The sequence below is a fragment of the Sminthopsis crassicaudata genome, chromosome 6 (assembly GCF_048593235.1).
Source record: "Sminthopsis crassicaudata isolate SCR6 chromosome 6, ASM4859323v1, whole genome shotgun sequence".
Lineage (NCBI taxonomy): Eukaryota > Metazoa > Chordata > Mammalia > Dasyuromorphia > Dasyuridae > Sminthopsis > Sminthopsis crassicaudata.
In genome coordinates this window covers 147,938,426-147,955,470 of record NC_133622.1, presented here as the reverse complement: position 1 = coordinate 147,955,470, position 17,045 = coordinate 147,938,426, and the positions used below count along the sequence as shown (strand labels likewise).

The 17,045-nt window shown below is 34.4% G+C and overlaps 1 protein-coding gene across 1 annotated transcript in view; it reads right to left on the bottom strand.

Moving 5' to 3' along the window:
- The window catches only part of DAPP1 (dual adaptor of phosphotyrosine and 3-phosphoinositides 1), a 55,556-nt gene that overhangs the window by 25,538 nt on the left and 12,973 nt on the right, over nucleotides 1-17,045 (bottom strand). Inside the window, exons 2-3 of the mRNA XM_074274341.1 lie at nucleotides 4,654-4,767; nucleotides 1,972-2,105 (exon numbers count right to left, since the gene is read on the bottom strand). Of these exons, the coding sequence (XP_074130442.1) occupies nucleotides 1,972-2,105; nucleotides 4,654-4,767 (248 nt within the window). The remainder of the gene's footprint in view (nucleotides 1-1,971; nucleotides 2,106-4,653; nucleotides 4,768-17,045) is intronic.

Here is a 17,045-nt window from a genome sequence, read left to right as displayed (position 1 = left end):
TGGCTTCATTCACTTCCAAGATGTGTGATTCCAGCTAAGTTACTTTGTATGCCTCATTTTCTTCATCTGGAATATAGGGATAATAATAGCACCTACCTCCCAAGATTCTTGTTAAGATAAAATGAGGTAATACTTGTAAAATGTTTTGCAAACCTTAAAGTACATAAATGATTAGTATACAGTGTTATTATTATTATTATTATACCTCAATTGGTGAATCTGCTGACAAAATGAATTTGTTATAAGCATTTTAAGGGCCTTCATTAGAAAACAGCATAGAAAAACATTAAATCTACTCTGAGAAACCTGTTACAAGTGATGTTCTTGGATATTAGTTAGAAAGGAGAAGTTCAGAAGTTTACATTTCATTTTGAACCAAAAAATCCCTGAAACTTACTGGTGGAAAGAGTTTTTAATCTTCCCCAAGAAAGATCCAGGAGGAAGCAATGTAAATTATGAAGGGATCAAAAAATAGCTTCGAGGAGGAAAGATTAAGGCAATGGGGATGATTTTCCCCATAGAATGAAAAACAAACAACAGACCCCCAAATCCAAAAACTGCATTGTATCTCAAGACTACAAAGAATTATAAAATGACTATTAGCTCTCCATCCCTCCCCACATTTCTTACTTGTTTCAGTTAGTGGTCAGTGAAGATACAGAATTATAAAGACCCTCCAAAACTATCTTTGTCACTATTTTTTCTTTATTTCCTGTGGATATTCCTTTATCAGTAAAAAATGAACATGCCTTCACTAACAAGAGGTTTTCTGTGCTATTGAGTCATCAGATCCACAAATATTTGTTGAATGTGTGCTCTGTGCAGAATTCTGCGATGGGGTGTCTAATAATGTCGGTATCTCAGGTTGCCTTTATCTTATAATTTTTCTTTTATTGTTCAATTGTTCTTCAGATATGACTGCATGACTACATCTAGGGTTTTCTTGGTAAAGATATTGAAGTGGTTTGCCATTTCTTTCTCCAGTTCATTTTACAGATAAGGAGACTGAGGAAAACAGTGACTTGCCCAGGGTCATACAGCTAGAAAATGTCTGAGGCCACATTTGAACTCAGGTCATCTTGACTCCAGATGTGGTACTATGTCCACTGTTCCTTATGTTATTATGCTAAATAGAGTCAAACAAATGCTGTTTCATGTTTTTATTGGCCTATGTTACTTAGAGCTGGTCTTGGGGTCAGGTCTGAGTTCCAGTCCTATCTCTGACACATGCAAGCTCTGTGATCCCATTGGGCAATCACTTAACCTTCCAGACAACTAACTCCTAGAGGCTTTAAGATACTGTCCTCTTTATTTCTAGAGGCAATTCCCACACTGTATTCACTAATACCGGGTTTCTTTTACTCTTAACTCTACCTAAAGAAAAAAACTTTTGATAATAACCCTTTCTTTTCTAAAATTCTAAACTTGACTTCTTTTTTTTTTTTAAACTAGATCTATAATTTTTGTGCCACAAGGAGCTTCTTGATGAGAATCATTTCATTGGTACAAATCTGAATTTGCTCTTTAATTTAGTCTTGGAGTCACCTGAAGTGGGGGATGGGAAGAAAATAAGTATCTACATAATTTCTGTTATGTATTATGTCAAACATTACAACTATTTTTTTCTTATAAATATTATTTCATTTGATTCTCATGATAACTCTAGGATATAAGTTCTAGGTTCTATTATTATTCCCATTTTATGGTTAAGGAAAATAAGGTAGAGATTGAGTGACTTGACTAGGGTCACAACAGGTGTCAGAATGGAAAGCAAGTTTTTCTGATTTAAAGCTAATAACAAGATAATAATCGCCCATTGAAACTAAAGAAGATGAATTCAAATTTCACTTATTCAAAGACCAGTGTAGGTGACAAATCATTAGTTATGAAATTTTGGGTTTTCTATGTTCCCACTTCTTTCTTTATCTCTCAAACAATATCTTACAAGCCTCCCATTTACACAGAGCTTACCTGTTTCACTTCCAATCAAAGGCTGGTTTGCAAAATGATTGACAAATTCCTTCAAACTTGAGAACTCATTAAAACCAAACTTGAATGAATAGCCTGTGTATATTACTTGGAAATGTTTGACAGACTCTTTGGCTCTGAAAGAGAAAAACATTCATTATCTATATCTATATTTAATCCATATCTATATCTATCTCTGTATCTATTTATATCTATATCTATTTCTTATTTGTGTGAAATTCATCATTTTGAAAAGAAATATATAATCCTGACACGAATCCAATCATCCAATCATCCAATCCAAGAACTAGGACATTTGGGACAATGGTTGAATTTTCTTAGGGCAGGGCCCATTCTCCAAAGGAAGAGACAAATTCTGTTTTTCAGAATACATGCAAAACCTAATTCCCCTCTTGGATAGTTGCAGGGGGGTAATCTCCCTTGTGCATTCATTCATAACCCAATTTCTCTGAAGGGCCCTCACATACTCAGTTCTAAACAAGGTGGGAGGTGAGACAGAAAATGAAATGGGCATATCCCCTCACTCATATGATGTCTCCTATATGATGGGTGATTGTCTTCACTGACATACATTGAGAACATTAATGATGATTTATATATTCATTCAGATTGTAAACTCCTTAAAGGGGAGAAGCGCCTTTTGCCTCTTTTTGTATCCCTAATACATAGCACAGTGTCTGGAACATTATAGGTGCTTCAGAAATTTTATTGATTGATTGATTGTAAGAGGCAGAGTGATTTAATGCAAAAGGCACTGGACTTGGAGACAAGAGATGGGATATAATTTTAATTCTGACACTTCAAGATTATATATGATTGGGCATTACTATGAACCTCTCAGTTTTTTTAATCTATGAAATGACAATAGTGACACTTGAAATGCTTTCCTTAAAAGATTGTTATGAGGAAAGTTGTTTGGAAACTTTAGTATTTTTTTTTTAATATTGTTCTCTCATCAACTTATTGCTAATTGTGGTCCTAAAGATTTTAAAACTGGACTCCTAACCTTCTCCTCTTTGAACTCTACAAAGGGGCAAGATTGTAATGCTGCAAATTTTCATTCCTTGGCCTTCAGGCAATTGAAAAGGATTATACATTAAGGGCATCAACTAGTCCAAATGCTTCATTTTACAGGTGAAGAAATCTGAAGCCAAAGGTATTTGGGTAAGTGGCTTACCCAAGCTTTTAAAGGAAATGATAGAGGCAGATTTGAATACTGGTCCTCTTTCTCTAGAGAGTTTTTTGCTCTACTGTACCACATTACCTTCAAGAAAAAGATCAGTCTTCCAAGTCTCATCATCAAAGACAATAAAACACTAATGCAGCTCCCACCTTGTTTGGTTAGAATAGTCATACTACATATAGAATAAAGCAAAGGCTGACAACATTTGGAGACTATTATCATGTACTATCATTCAGGTTAAATATGCATTTCTATATCTCATTTTCATTCTAATAAATAAATCTCTGAGTAGAAAAAATTCTAAACTGCTTAATTCTCTGAAAAGTATTGAGCAGACATAACCTTTAAAAATGCACTTTTGTCACTAGCATAATTCTAATAATGAGTGAACAAGCATAGTTTGGTTGTTTTACCATTTAGGTTTGAGAACTCGTTGACTAGGCTGTCCAAAAATAGCAATGCAGATTTGGTATAAGAGTGGGAATAAAGGAGATGTAAATTAAGGTGCAGGAGAATGTCAATTGAATCAATCATTCCATCCTACTTAAAGTAACTACATTAACCAGGTAAGACCATACTTAGTGAATCAATCAATTAAGGGAATTAGATTAGGTTTGAGAAGTTTTTGATCAGTTTGGAAGTAGTAAAAGTTATTAGAGGAAAGGAAGTAACAATGGTATATTGGGATGAGCTGAAAAGTCTCAGTTATATTCTATGGCTCATATATAAAAAAGCCTACTTTTCCAATGAAAGAAAAACCATTTCTAGCCAAATTCCTGGGAGAGAATCACTTTGGGGGAGAGGAGAGAAAAAGCATTTGGCTTTCTTAGTTAATCAGAAGATAACCTCCTGGACTTCAAAAAGTTAGAAGATTTGGACTTTTCATCAGTGCTCTAACAGTATCCTTAGAAGAGATGATAGGAATATATGAATCATATGCTGAGCATCAGCTAGACACTATTAAAAAAGGCAGTTTTAGGATGCTACAAAATATTCAGTAGAAAGATACACCACACCTAAGAGAACTTCATGGCGGAGTCAAGGTGTGAGGGATAGAAAAATAATTCTAACAGAAGGACTTCTATAATCAATAATTTATTCCTTTTGCTTGATATTCTCTAAACTTGAGTCCACTTTTCCCTAGATTCTGTTGTTGAGAGTGGGTTCCAGGTTTAGTGGGGAGTTTGTACCAACTCTTTTTATTATATCACCTTAGCAATCAATTTCTAAAATCTATTTAAGTCTAGGGAATTAATTTATATAAAAGGATAATAAATAAGGGCCACAGCTTGTGGCTCATGAGTCCCTACTACTTGTGAAATTATTCTCTACCCTAGAATCCTGAGAGTAAAAAGTAAGAGCTGAGCTCTTGTTGGGTTTGTGATAGAGGGCTCTGGAAGAGTGAGCCCAGAGCTTGATTTACATTAATATAATTGCTAGGTTCTCCAATGTTGTGCTCATTTTTTGGTTATATGACATACCTCACTGACAGAGAGTATAGGCCATTACTTTTCCTTAGGAGGTAACTTCCATCACTTCCATTTGAGAGAAGAAGCGCTTCTGCTGCATGGCGAGTGAGATTACCATGATACCATCTAAAAAGGAAAAATATAAAGATTACATTCAAGAAAGAAGATATAGTAATCTCTTGTTTGCTAAATTTGTGACCACAAATGAGTTTAATAATTTCCCCTCCAGTATGAGATGTTTAGAGAACAAATGTATTATACTGCTTTAAGGACACACACACACACACACACACACACACACACACACACACAAGCATATATTCCATATGTTCCATTTGACCATCTGTACTTCAGGTACAAGTAACTCATTGAGCCCAAAACTAGAGAATAACCAATGTTCCAGAGAGCCTGTGACATACTTCTTGCCTTCTGGCCACAGGAATTAAGAAATAAAGTTTTTAAGGTCACAGATTCCAGTTTGGGAAGGCAACAAATTTACCAGGACCTTCCTTTGATTCCAGGCTCCATGAATGAGCCATGAGCAGGTGGAGGTCCCTGGCAGGACAGGATGTTGAGTGAAATAAGAATATTTACAGGAGCTTCAGTCTGCACTAGGAGTGGATATAGGGTCTCGAGTCCATGTGTTGTGCTGTGAGGAGCTGAGACCCATATCCAAAACTCCTGGATATTCAAACTAGTATTCAGCTGCCTGCTTTTCTTAGTTGGACTAATTTAGGGGAAAGCCATGAAGAGCAAAAACAGCTTAGGCCCTTAGTTACTGTGTAAGAGAAACAGGCTTCTATACCAATAGGACCTTACCCACATTCCATCTCTGTCCTGCTTATCTGACTGGTCTTTCTAAATCTCTTTTTTCTGGATCAATATTTGTGTTCTGCCCCTATGCCTGGGTGTGTCTCAGGGCTCAGTAAAGGGCTGCCTTTTTTATTCTCCAAATTTTCTCCCTCCCTCCCTCCCTCCCTCCCTCCCTCCCTCCCTCTCTCTCTCTCTCTCTCTCTCTCTCTCTCTCTCTCTCTCTCTCTCTCTCTCTCTCTCTCTCTCTCTCTCTCTCTCTCTCTCTCTCTCTCTCTCTCTCTCTCTCTCTCTCTCTCTCTCTCTCTCTCTCTCTCTCTCTCTCTCTCTCTCTCTCTCTCTCTCTCTCTCTCTCTCTCTCTCTCTCTCCTCTCTTTAACTTCTGTGGGTCCAGTTATTGTCTCTATGTGGATGATTCCCAAGTTGACATAATCAGTCTCATTGGCCTGTAGGACTTCATCAATTTCTTTTTGGATATCGCCACATGGTGATCCAAATTCAACTCTATGAAGGAATTCATTATCTTTTTTGCAAATCTTCTTTCTTTCTGCTTCTCGGTTTCTGTTAAGTATGACACTATTCTTCCAGTCTTTGAGGGTCTTAACCCATTCTTCTTCCTCCCCCAATTAATTTTCCCCACACCAGTTGAACATCAGTTGTATCAGAGATTCATTCGGGTAAGAAATGGACTAAACACAGAAAGTCTCTTCTGAGATTTTATGTTATTCAAATATTGGGTAAGGGTGGGAGAGGGCACAGAACTGGTCAACAGAGATATTTTGTAGTTGTGAGACCTAAAATAAGATTTAACTAATCTCACTAACATAAATCTTTGCTCTTCCTGGTTTCCTCATTTCTATTTCTCTCTCAGCTCTACCTTTCATCAAGAGAAAAATCATTTTGTGAAAGAACTGCTATTGCCTTAGCTTAACTACCAATAAAACAGGAACAAAAAGAAACTTGAGTATGATAAGAGAAGAAATCCCTGGGTTTAGTCTACTTATATAATAATATCAGCAATATGGCTAGTGTCACAATCATATCTCAAGAGTAGAAGAATCTATTCACGTGAATGAAGTTTTGTCATAATTTTCTAATTCATAGAGAAAATAGGGGTTTTATTCATGATCTACTCTTTGGGCCATCATGCCTACATAGTTTGAATAATAACAAAAAATAGGAACCTTCATTGCAGAAGGCTTATTTAGCCTAAATTACTTTTTAAAGGAAAATTTTTGAACATCAGTGGAAGGAAGTTTCTTCATAAATCTTAAAGTTATTTGTTTTCTAAAACTGTGTTTCCTGGTGTCTATTTCTTGAGTTCATTTCCTCTTTCAGGCAAAGATGTCATCATCCTGTATTTTTAATGTTGCTCTAAACGTGTAACTTAAAAAAAAGGAAGTATCTTTGAAAGTAAACATACCTGCTCATCAACCTCACTCTTTCACTAACTCAGCTTAGGCCTAATCATGGAACAGATCCTAAGAGAAGCTGACAGCTCTATTTTGCTAAAAACAATGGATCTGTCAACTCCTTCACATTTTTTTAAGGTGCAAGTTCTCTTTCTCTTTAGCCAATAAATCCTCAAAAGGCTTTTTATGTATTTCTTTTAACTATAGATACTTTTAAGAGAAAAATATTGGTATGACAAAGGCCCAGGCCAGTTATTTGAATTTCACTTTTTCCAATTCCACAAAACTCTAATCCAATAAAATAACATAGATAGTCCTCTGATTTTTTGGAGTATGATTTGATCTGTATTGTTTGAAATACTTCTAGGAGTCCTTTTGTTTGTTAATAATAATAACAACAACATAAAATAGAACAAAACAAAAAACCCAAAGGCTCTCTTTTGATTCTTTAGATTGAAGGCAAATTGTAATTTGTCACAAGATCTGTATTTCACAGATGTTACAAATATGGGCATATTGTTTGAATGCTAATTGTTTGTTTGCCTAAAACACTATTTTACAGAGAATTCATATGGTGGATTCAAGGATGCCTTCAAAATCACTGAAGACTTAGCCAAATGATTTGCACCTCTCTCTCTCTCTCCTCCCCTCACTCCACCTCTCTGTATATATACATATATTTACTATATGTGTATGTATGTGTGTGAGAGAATTTGCATGTTAAACTTGCTCAATGGCCATGCTAGTTTATTCTGCATTTTCCCAATTTTTGTCTGTGCTACTGAAGTGACCACTGACATTTTTGTAGCTCATATAGTCTTAGAGAGTTGCCTGTTGGGCACTGTAAGATTATATAACTTGTCATGTGTCACACAGAAAGTATGTATCAAAAATTAAACTTGATCTCTAGTGTTCTGGCTCTGAGGCCCGGTGTTTATTTGTCAGATGATGCTGTCTCTCATAAAAGCATCATAGGATCCTGTTATTTAAAAAAAATGCTAATAGATACCTAATCTTTATAGGAAAAATCTAACCCCAAATATCTGTCCCTCTGAAGGCTGAATTTCTATCTAAACCTTCATTTTTTTGTGATAAGCTCTTGTCTTCCCCTAACTAGAATGTGAACATGTTAAAACAGTTTTCAATCTTAGATCAGGCATCCAGCACAATTCTATTTTTACACATGGTAATACCAATAAATGTTCATTGATAATGATTGAAAAATTTAAATCATTGTCTATTCCCTGCAGGATTCAATCTAAACTGCAAAATCTCTAATTCAAGATGCTCCACAATATGATTCCTCTTCAAGGAAATATATTATCTTTGGTGTGGATGCTTTTATTGATATAAATTGTCTTCCTTTTCCAATTATCTTCCAGAATTGCTGGGACTAAAATTTTTTCACTCTGTAACCCTGGAGGGGACAGCAGAGCCTGTTTGTGCTGGACTTGGAAAACAGTAATGCAATTTGCATTCAGCTTAATAGGACCTGAATTGTGCTCTGTTCCCAGCCTTCAAGAACCCCTACATCATGACAAAAGAGAGAATAATCAACTTCCTAGTAGTAATTATTTTAAGAATGATTTCAGATCATTCTACTATGAAAACCTGGAATTTCCTTTTGAGTTGGGGATTACAGTTAAGAGAGGAGATAAGAATTTAGTAGCTATTGCCTGAGATTAGATAGATCAAACAGGAAACTCCATTGTGAGGAAACTCTCTCTTAATGCAGGTACTTTTTTGACAGTCTAGTTTTAGGGTGTTGCTCAGTGCTTAGGGCAGTGAGTGATTAAATGATTTGCCCAGGATGACATAGTCATTATGCATCAGAATTGGGTTTTGGTTGACAGCTTGGCTTTCCATATGCTATACCACATTGTCTCTATTGTCTGATGGAATAGTAATTTATAGAAGAATGTTTTCCCTTAATTTTAATAACAGAGTCACACTACTACCAGTTAGAAGAAATCTCAGCAACCAGCTAGTTCAACCTATACCCCGAAAAAGAATCATCACTACAAAATGTTCAACATGTGGTCCTCAAGCTTTGAAGACCATTGAAGTGGAGCCTTCTACCTTCTAGGGCAAACCAATAGTTTTGGTTATTAAAAAGTTTTTCTTGCCATTAACCTAAATTATGATACTTAATTTTGCTCCTAGTCCAATTCTTTAGAGACAAACAGAAATCAAACTTTTTTCTCCATATAAACAATTATCATATTTCTACTGAATCTTTTCTTCTCTAGAAGAAAAACTCTCAGTTTTTAGGATTAGAAAATCAGAATATTTTTAGGTTTGGAAGGGACTGACCATCTATTCTAAACCATAATTAAAACATTGTCCCTTGTATAACATGACTGACAAGTGATCATTAGACTTTGCAGCTCTTTTATATGGAGGAACTCCCTCTTTCTCAGAACAGCCCATTCCATCTGATTATTAGGTAGTTTCTCATGATACAAAGCTTCTATATTTCTATTTTCAGCTTCTAAAGAATGAGATAACAGTTTCTGCTTCTTCAAATGAGAGAATAATTGTAAAGCACTTTGTGCTTCTTCAAAGGAGAGAATGGTTGTCAAGCATCTTGTGTAGGCTCCATCCCATAATAGATAATTGTGATTCCCTTTAATAGATAATAGTGATTCCCTTTGCCCTTTCCCTTCTGCCCTTCCCCTAAGCCTCCAAGCCAAGTCTAGTCCTTGTTTTACAGGTGGATATTAAGGATGCCTCCATATCCCACTCAACTATAAAATTCTATAATTTTGAAACTATTAGATATGGGGTTTGCTTTTTGAGCTTGGGGCTCTAGTAAAAAAAAAAAAAAAAAGACAAAACATACTAGTTATACTTATTTATTAAGTGAGATAGACTAGTGGCTAAATCTCATTTACTACAGCCTAAGATTACATTAGGGATTCTTGAGGGGAGGGCACTGCCCTATTACTGTTAAGCTTAAAGTTCATTAAATCCCCACCTCATTTTTTTATTGCCATTCTGTCCTTTCTAGTTCAAAAATCATTGTCCTTGGTAGAGAAAATATAAGTGAAATAACAACTTAGCAGCTCTACCTTCACTCTGTTATATAATATCCTATCTACTTTCAAGTTCTTCTTCCAGTCTCATCTTTAAAATGCCTGTTAAAAAGCTGCAACTCCTTGATGTTGCTAGTTTTTCCCCTGATTCCTCTTTCAGCTCTTTCTGAACTTTAACCCTCCAGACATTGTTTTTACAAGATTGATCATCCTTTTGATATATCTGTTCTTGCTTCATCTTTTGTACATACCTTTCTAAAAACCAAGCTGGCTGATGAATTCTCCATCCATTGACATTAGTCTTCTCAGATGACTCCCTTTGTTCCTTTTCAACAGAATTGTTTTCCTTTGTGCCCTCAGAAATTAATTTTTAGCTGACTTGTCTTATAGAATTTTAGTTCAATGGCAGCTATTATATTTTGAACCTTTTGAAAACTTTTTTCCCGAAAACTAAGGTGCATGTCAGACTATCTTGATTTCCTGTTCTTTTATTACAAACTTTTAGAGGAAGTAGTCACTTCCCCAAGTTTCTCATCATTTCTCACCCCAGCAATGAGTTAATTCTTGCTAGTAAGAATCACAAATTCTTTGTTGATTTCTCTATCTTTTGAAGAAACAAATTATTATTAAGTCAAGTAAGAAATTTATTAGCAGTTCTACCAGAGAGAGACAAAAAAAAGAGCTAGAAAAAAAGAGAGACAGATAAATAAGAGACAGAGCAAAATCAAATAATCTTCCTTTGCCTTCAGCTAGACAACAATGACTCTCCAGTGATGATGATGACCATGACAACAACTAAAATTTATGCAAGGGTGGCAGGACATACAGTTAATCATTCAAAACTCTTGCAGATAATTGAAACCCTCACCACAACAGAATTATTCCTCCATATTAGGCTTATTGTGTCATAAATTCTTCATCGATTGCCTCTTTTTTGATCAGGTGATCTGTAATATACTCCAATGACAAAATTGCTTCTTTGATCTTCACCCAAATGCTATCTATCATGCTTCCCCTTTCTGAGTCCAAGATTTATTTACATGAGAATAATCTCTTAATACAACTTGCTATCCCACTCCCATACCTTTTATTTATCTTGTTTCTTCATGCACCTCCTATCTACTCCAAGTTCTTCACTTAGTCTCATCTTTCTTTTGAAAAAGGCATACCCATAAGGATCTAGTTGCAGTAATGGTATTTATTTTTTTGCTAAGGGAATTGGGGTTAGGAAGTGTTAAATGTCTGAGGCTAAATTTGAACTCAGGTCCTCCTAACTTCAGGGTTACTGCACTACCTAGCTACCCCAATAATGAGTTTTTTATCTTACCATACCTGTAAAATAGCTATAAGGTCAAAACTGCTTTCCTGCATTATGATTTCTAGTTCACTTTATATACTCCCTAAATATTGGGCATTTGTGCATAAACAGTTAAGGCCATGGCTTTTGCTACTGGCTTCTCTTTTAGACTTTGTTTTCTATGAACTTTTGGATGTCCCTATTATTCTCTTTCTTAAATAATCCTCTTGAGGCATTGTCTTAAAGTCCTTGAATATTATGGTCATTCTAACTCGGGACACTTTCCAACTTATCAATATCCTCCCTAAACTCTGTTTCACAGAACTGAACTGATCTTCAAATGTTGACTCACCAGGACAAAAAACAGTGGGACTATTAACTCTTTAGTCCTAGGCAACTTGCCCCTTCTTAATGCAGCTCAAGAGTTCAATAGCTTTTTTGACTGCAATATCACATTGGTGAATAGAGTGAATAATAATAAAACCCCACGGTCTTCTTCTGAGAGATTGCTGTTCAATCATGTCTGCCACATCTTGTACCCACAAAAATGATTTCTTAAATCCAAGATAGTTTCAGATGACACGTTAGATTTTTTTCCTATTGAATTTCATCTCATTAGAATCAGGTTAATGTTGTAATTTATCAACATGTTGGGGGGGATCCTGACTCTTGTCACCCTTTGTGTCCATTATTCCTCTGCATTTTGTGTTATCCACAGGTTTGACAATCATGCCTTTTATGCTTTCCTCTAAATTATTGAGGGAAATGTTGAACAGCACAGGACAAAGAACAGATTTCAAAAGTGCTACACTGTAGACCTTTTTCCAAGATGACATCAAACCAATATATGAAGTTAACCAGTTCTAAATCCTTTTAATTATACTATCTTCTAGTTCACATTTATTTTTCACATAAAATAATATAAATTGTTTTATCCAATACTTTGCTAAAATTGAAGCAAAGTATAACTACTGAATTTCCCTATCTATCAACATAGCGATCCAATTTGGTAGTTTGGTATGGCCATGTTTCTTTGGGATTACTACATTTAGATGGTCTATAACTATCTCTTCAATGATGAGATCTAGAATTTTTCTAGGGATTCAAGTCAAATTTGCTGATGTTAATCCTTTCTCTCTTGAAAACTTCCCTTCTTCAATTCTGTGGCACTATCTTTAAATTCACTGGTAGTAACTATCATTACATTTGACAATACTTTCAGGATCTGAGACTATTAATTTTCCAAGGGCCTATGGGGCTCTCATACTGTGTCCTTGTTGATCTTGTATACATGCTGCCTAGTATGTGCCATTTTCTAGTCCAATTCTTCCTTCTTGGGTAGAGTGCCAAGCAGAGTCAAGAAGACCCACGGGCAAATCTAGTCTCAAAGGAAGTCAGATCAAAAGACACGTCAGTCTCAAGAATGTAATTCTGAAGGCAGAAAGGAAAATAATTCCACTGAAAAGGAAAAACTGATCTCTACAGAAATCAATGTTGTAGCACTGAGGATTCATCAAACAGAATGAGAATGAGGAAAAAAAACAGCAGAACATGAGAAGATTCAATATGAAACAATAAATTTCTGTTTCAAGAAAACTACATAATAAATACTACACATTGTTTTCAAAACTGCCCAGTTTTTCTTCACTTCCTTGTAGGTTTTCTTTTGTTCTCTTATCTTTTTCCTTCTTTCAACCCTTCATTCACTCTAAAGAAGGTTATAGTTAATTGTGGATATATATATATATGTACATATATATGTGTGTATATATGCATATATATACATACATATAAACATCTATAAATATACACATATACACTCATGCACATATATGTAAGAATGTATTATGCTTATTTCTACTTGTCATTTGTTAGGTGGATAGTGTCTTCATAAGTCCAAATCTTCCCATAAAATAAAAAAAAACAACAGCTCATCATTTCCTAGTAGATGCAGCCCAATTACATCTTATCTGAGAGATTGTCAATGAAAGTTTCCCCCAATTTTCTGCATTCCTTCTATTCTTGGCTCCATAGGTTTTATTTCTACAAGAACATTTTAATTTAAAATAATCAAAATTATGCATTTTATATTTTAACATTCTCACTTTATAATATAGTTTAAGATCTAATACTGCTGAGTCTGCTTCCTTTACATTCTTTTCCCCTGATTCTTTTGAAATCCCTGACCTTTTGTTCTTCTTTATGAACTTTGTTATTATTTTTCTAACTCAGTAAGGTAATTTTTTAATAATTTAGTTAGGGTGGCATTGAAGAAATAGATTACATAGATAATATTGTCATTTTAACAAGTATATTGGTTTTACTACCTCTGAATAATAAATATTATTTCAATTATTTGGATCTGACTTTGTTTAAAAAGTGTTTTATGTTTATGTTCATATAGTTCCTGTATCTGTTTTTGACAGATTTCATACTGTGTAGTTATTTTATATGTTCTAAAACAATATTAATATTGTTGACACATAGTGTAGTTTTCTTATTTTTCTCTTTTGATTAATTCATTTAGCTGTGCCTAGGTTGGCTGTTTTTGCTGTCAAGATATGTTAATTCTCTTCTATTTTCATTTTAAAAAATTTTTGTTTCATTATTTCTTAGTGTCCTGGATGTTAGTTTCCTTTTTCCTAATTCTAGTTTTCAAGGAATTAGTTTCTTCCTAAAGTTTTTGATTCTCTATTTCAAGTTGGTCGAGTCTCTTTTCATAATTTTCTTCATTTTCTTGGATTGTTCTTTTTTTCCCCTAATTTTTTCTCAATATTTCCTATTTGATTTTTAAAGAGTTAGCTATTATAGACAAGTGAACATTTTTCTCCAACTAATCCTCTCTGGATGGTTGGCTAGCTCTACTAATATCACTTGGGACTGACCTAATGAGACTCTATATTTACATCCTAGTCAGCCTCCTCTCCTAGCCCTTCAATAATTTTAAATTAATGACAATAAATAATAACTAGCAATTTAAATGGAACTATTTATATAGAATTAAGGTTTATTAAATGTCATCTCATAAAATGTTATCTAATAATTTTAAATTAATAATCACAGTAAATAATATCTAGCAATATATGTAAACCTATTTATATAGAATTAAGGTTTATTAAATGTTATCTCATTTGAGCAATTAGAAATTGTTATTATATCATAGAACTCATTTGTAATTCAGATGTAGAGGAGACTACTCACAATGACCATTTATTTTATGTGTTCATTCCCAGGGAACATAACATAGTTTAGCTAAGACAGAGTGGACTAGGAGTGGACCACAGTGGGAAATTTACTGGGTATGGATTTGGACTCTGGATTTAGAGTCCAGGAACCTGAGTTCATGTTCTACCACAAGCTGGCTATGTGAACTTGCGTAAGTGAGTAAGGGGCTTGTATAGTTCAAAGTGACATGTATTGTCCTGAAATGGGGAAAGTCTTGCTTACAGGGAAACAGGAAAGGCATTTTGGAGGAGGTAACTTTTGACTTGAGCTTTAAAGGATATGTAGGAGGAATTCAGTTGGTGTTAAGAATGAGGAAAAGGTTGATGTTATTCTTCACATAAGGAATAATGTAAACAAAGTCATAGAATGCTGAAGGAATAGACAAAGAACAGTAGTTGGTGAGAGTGTTGATTATTATATAGAGGGAAGGTTGGGAATGTGGGGTAGTTTCAAATTGTGGGAGCCCCTAACAGGCTAAGTTAAGAAGTTTCAATTATTTTTGGCAAGCAAAAGGAATAGTATAAACATCATATAAAAAGGAATAGTATAATAAAGGTTTGTTTTGGAGTTTCTTAAATCAGCTCGGTCATAGTTGATAGAGAGCTGAGCCTCATTTTCCTGAGTTAAATCTGGCCTCCAACAATATTTGGAGATGCCTCTAAATTTATAAATCTCAAGTTTCTTTTGATCTACTGTAATTCTGTTTTGGTCAAAGAGCACTGCTCTTTCTTTGATGCTGACTAATTCTTTGCCAGTATCTCCCAATCAATTCCAAAGTTCTTCGAGAGACTTTGAATGTCATTATATTACTTTTTTTCCTTAATATTTTACTTTTCACCAATTATAATTGGTGAAAGGCAATTTTAATGCTTTTTTTTCTTCAAAGTTTGAGTTCCAAATTCTCTCCCCTCATAGAGAAGGCAATCAATTTGACATAGGTTATACATTTGTAGTTATGCAAAATATATTTATATGTAGATCATTCTATGAAAGAAAACATAGACCAAAAATCCCAAAGAAAAATAAAGTTTATTGTGTACAATGATTGTACAATTATCTCCTGTTTCTGCTAATTTTACTTTGCATTAGTTCATGTAAGTCTCTCCATGATTTTCTGAGAGCATTCTGCTCATCATTTCTTAAAGCACATTAGTATTCTATCACAATCATATACAACACCTTAGTTCAGCCATTCTCCAATTGTTGGACATCCCCTCAATTTCCAATTCTTTTCCACCACAAAAAGAGCTGCTATAAATATTTTTGTAGACATATATCCTTTTTTCTTTTAAAAAAATATCTTTGGGCTACAGATCTAGAAGTAGTATTGCTGGGTCAAAGGATATGCATGATTTTTATAGCCCTTTGGGCATAGTTCCAAACTGTTCTCCAGAATGGTTGAATCAGTATAAAACTTCATTTGGGTTTTAATTTTCTCACATACTCTTTAACATTTGTCATTTCCTTTTCTGTCATGTTAGTCAATCTGACAAGTGTGAAATAGTAGTTCAGAGTTGTTTTAATTTGCATTTCTCTAATCAACAATGATGTAGAGCATTTTTATATGACTATGAGAGCTCTGATTACTTTGTCTGAAAACTGCTTGTTCATATCCTTTGACCATTTATCATTTGAGGAATGACTCTTATTTCTATAAATTTGACTCATTTTTTTTGGTTTGAAAAATGACGTCTTTATCAGAGAAACTCATTGTAAAATTTTTTTCACAGTAATGAGGACCAACTACATATTTACCTCCATTCTATTTTCCCCATTCATCTTTTTTAAAAATAGTTTTTATTTACCAGATATTTGCATGGGTAATTTTACAATGTTGACAATTGCCAAACCTTTTGTTCCAATTTTTCCTCTACTTCCCCCTCCCCCCCCATGGCAGGTCGACCAATACATGTTAAATATGTTAGAGTATAAATTAAATACAATATATGTATACATGACCAAACAGTTGTTTTGCTGAACAAAAAGAATTGGACTTTGAAATAGTGTATATTTAGCCTGTGAAGGAAATCCAAAATGCTGATGGACAAAATTAGATTTCCCCATTCATCTTATTCCTTCTCTCTCTCTCTCTCTTTTTTTTTTTTTACCCTGTCCTGACTCAAAAGTGTTTTGTTTTTGACTTTTGACTTTTACCATCTTCTCTCCCTTCTATCAGATTCTTCATTCCTCCTCTTATCCTCTTCCTTTCCTATTTTCCTGAATAGTAAGATAGATTTCTGCACCCAACTTAGTGCATATAGTATTCCCTCTTTAAATAAATTCCAATGATTCTCCTTTCTGCTTCTTCAATTTCTCCTTCCACTACAAAATCTCTTTCAGGTATTTTTTTTATGTCAGATAATTTATCCCATTCTAGCTCTCCTTTCCCCCTTTTCACAGTGCATTTTTTTTCTTATGCCCTAATTTTATTATTTTAGATAAAAATAACATCATATTCAACTCACACTTTCCTATGTATACTCTTTCTAGCTGCCCTAATAATGAGAAAGTTTTTAGGAGTTATAAATATCATTTCTCCGGGTAAGAGTATAATCAGCTTAACTTTATTGAATCTCTTGTGATTTCTCTTTCCTGTCTATCTTTTTCTGCTTCTTTTGCATCTTA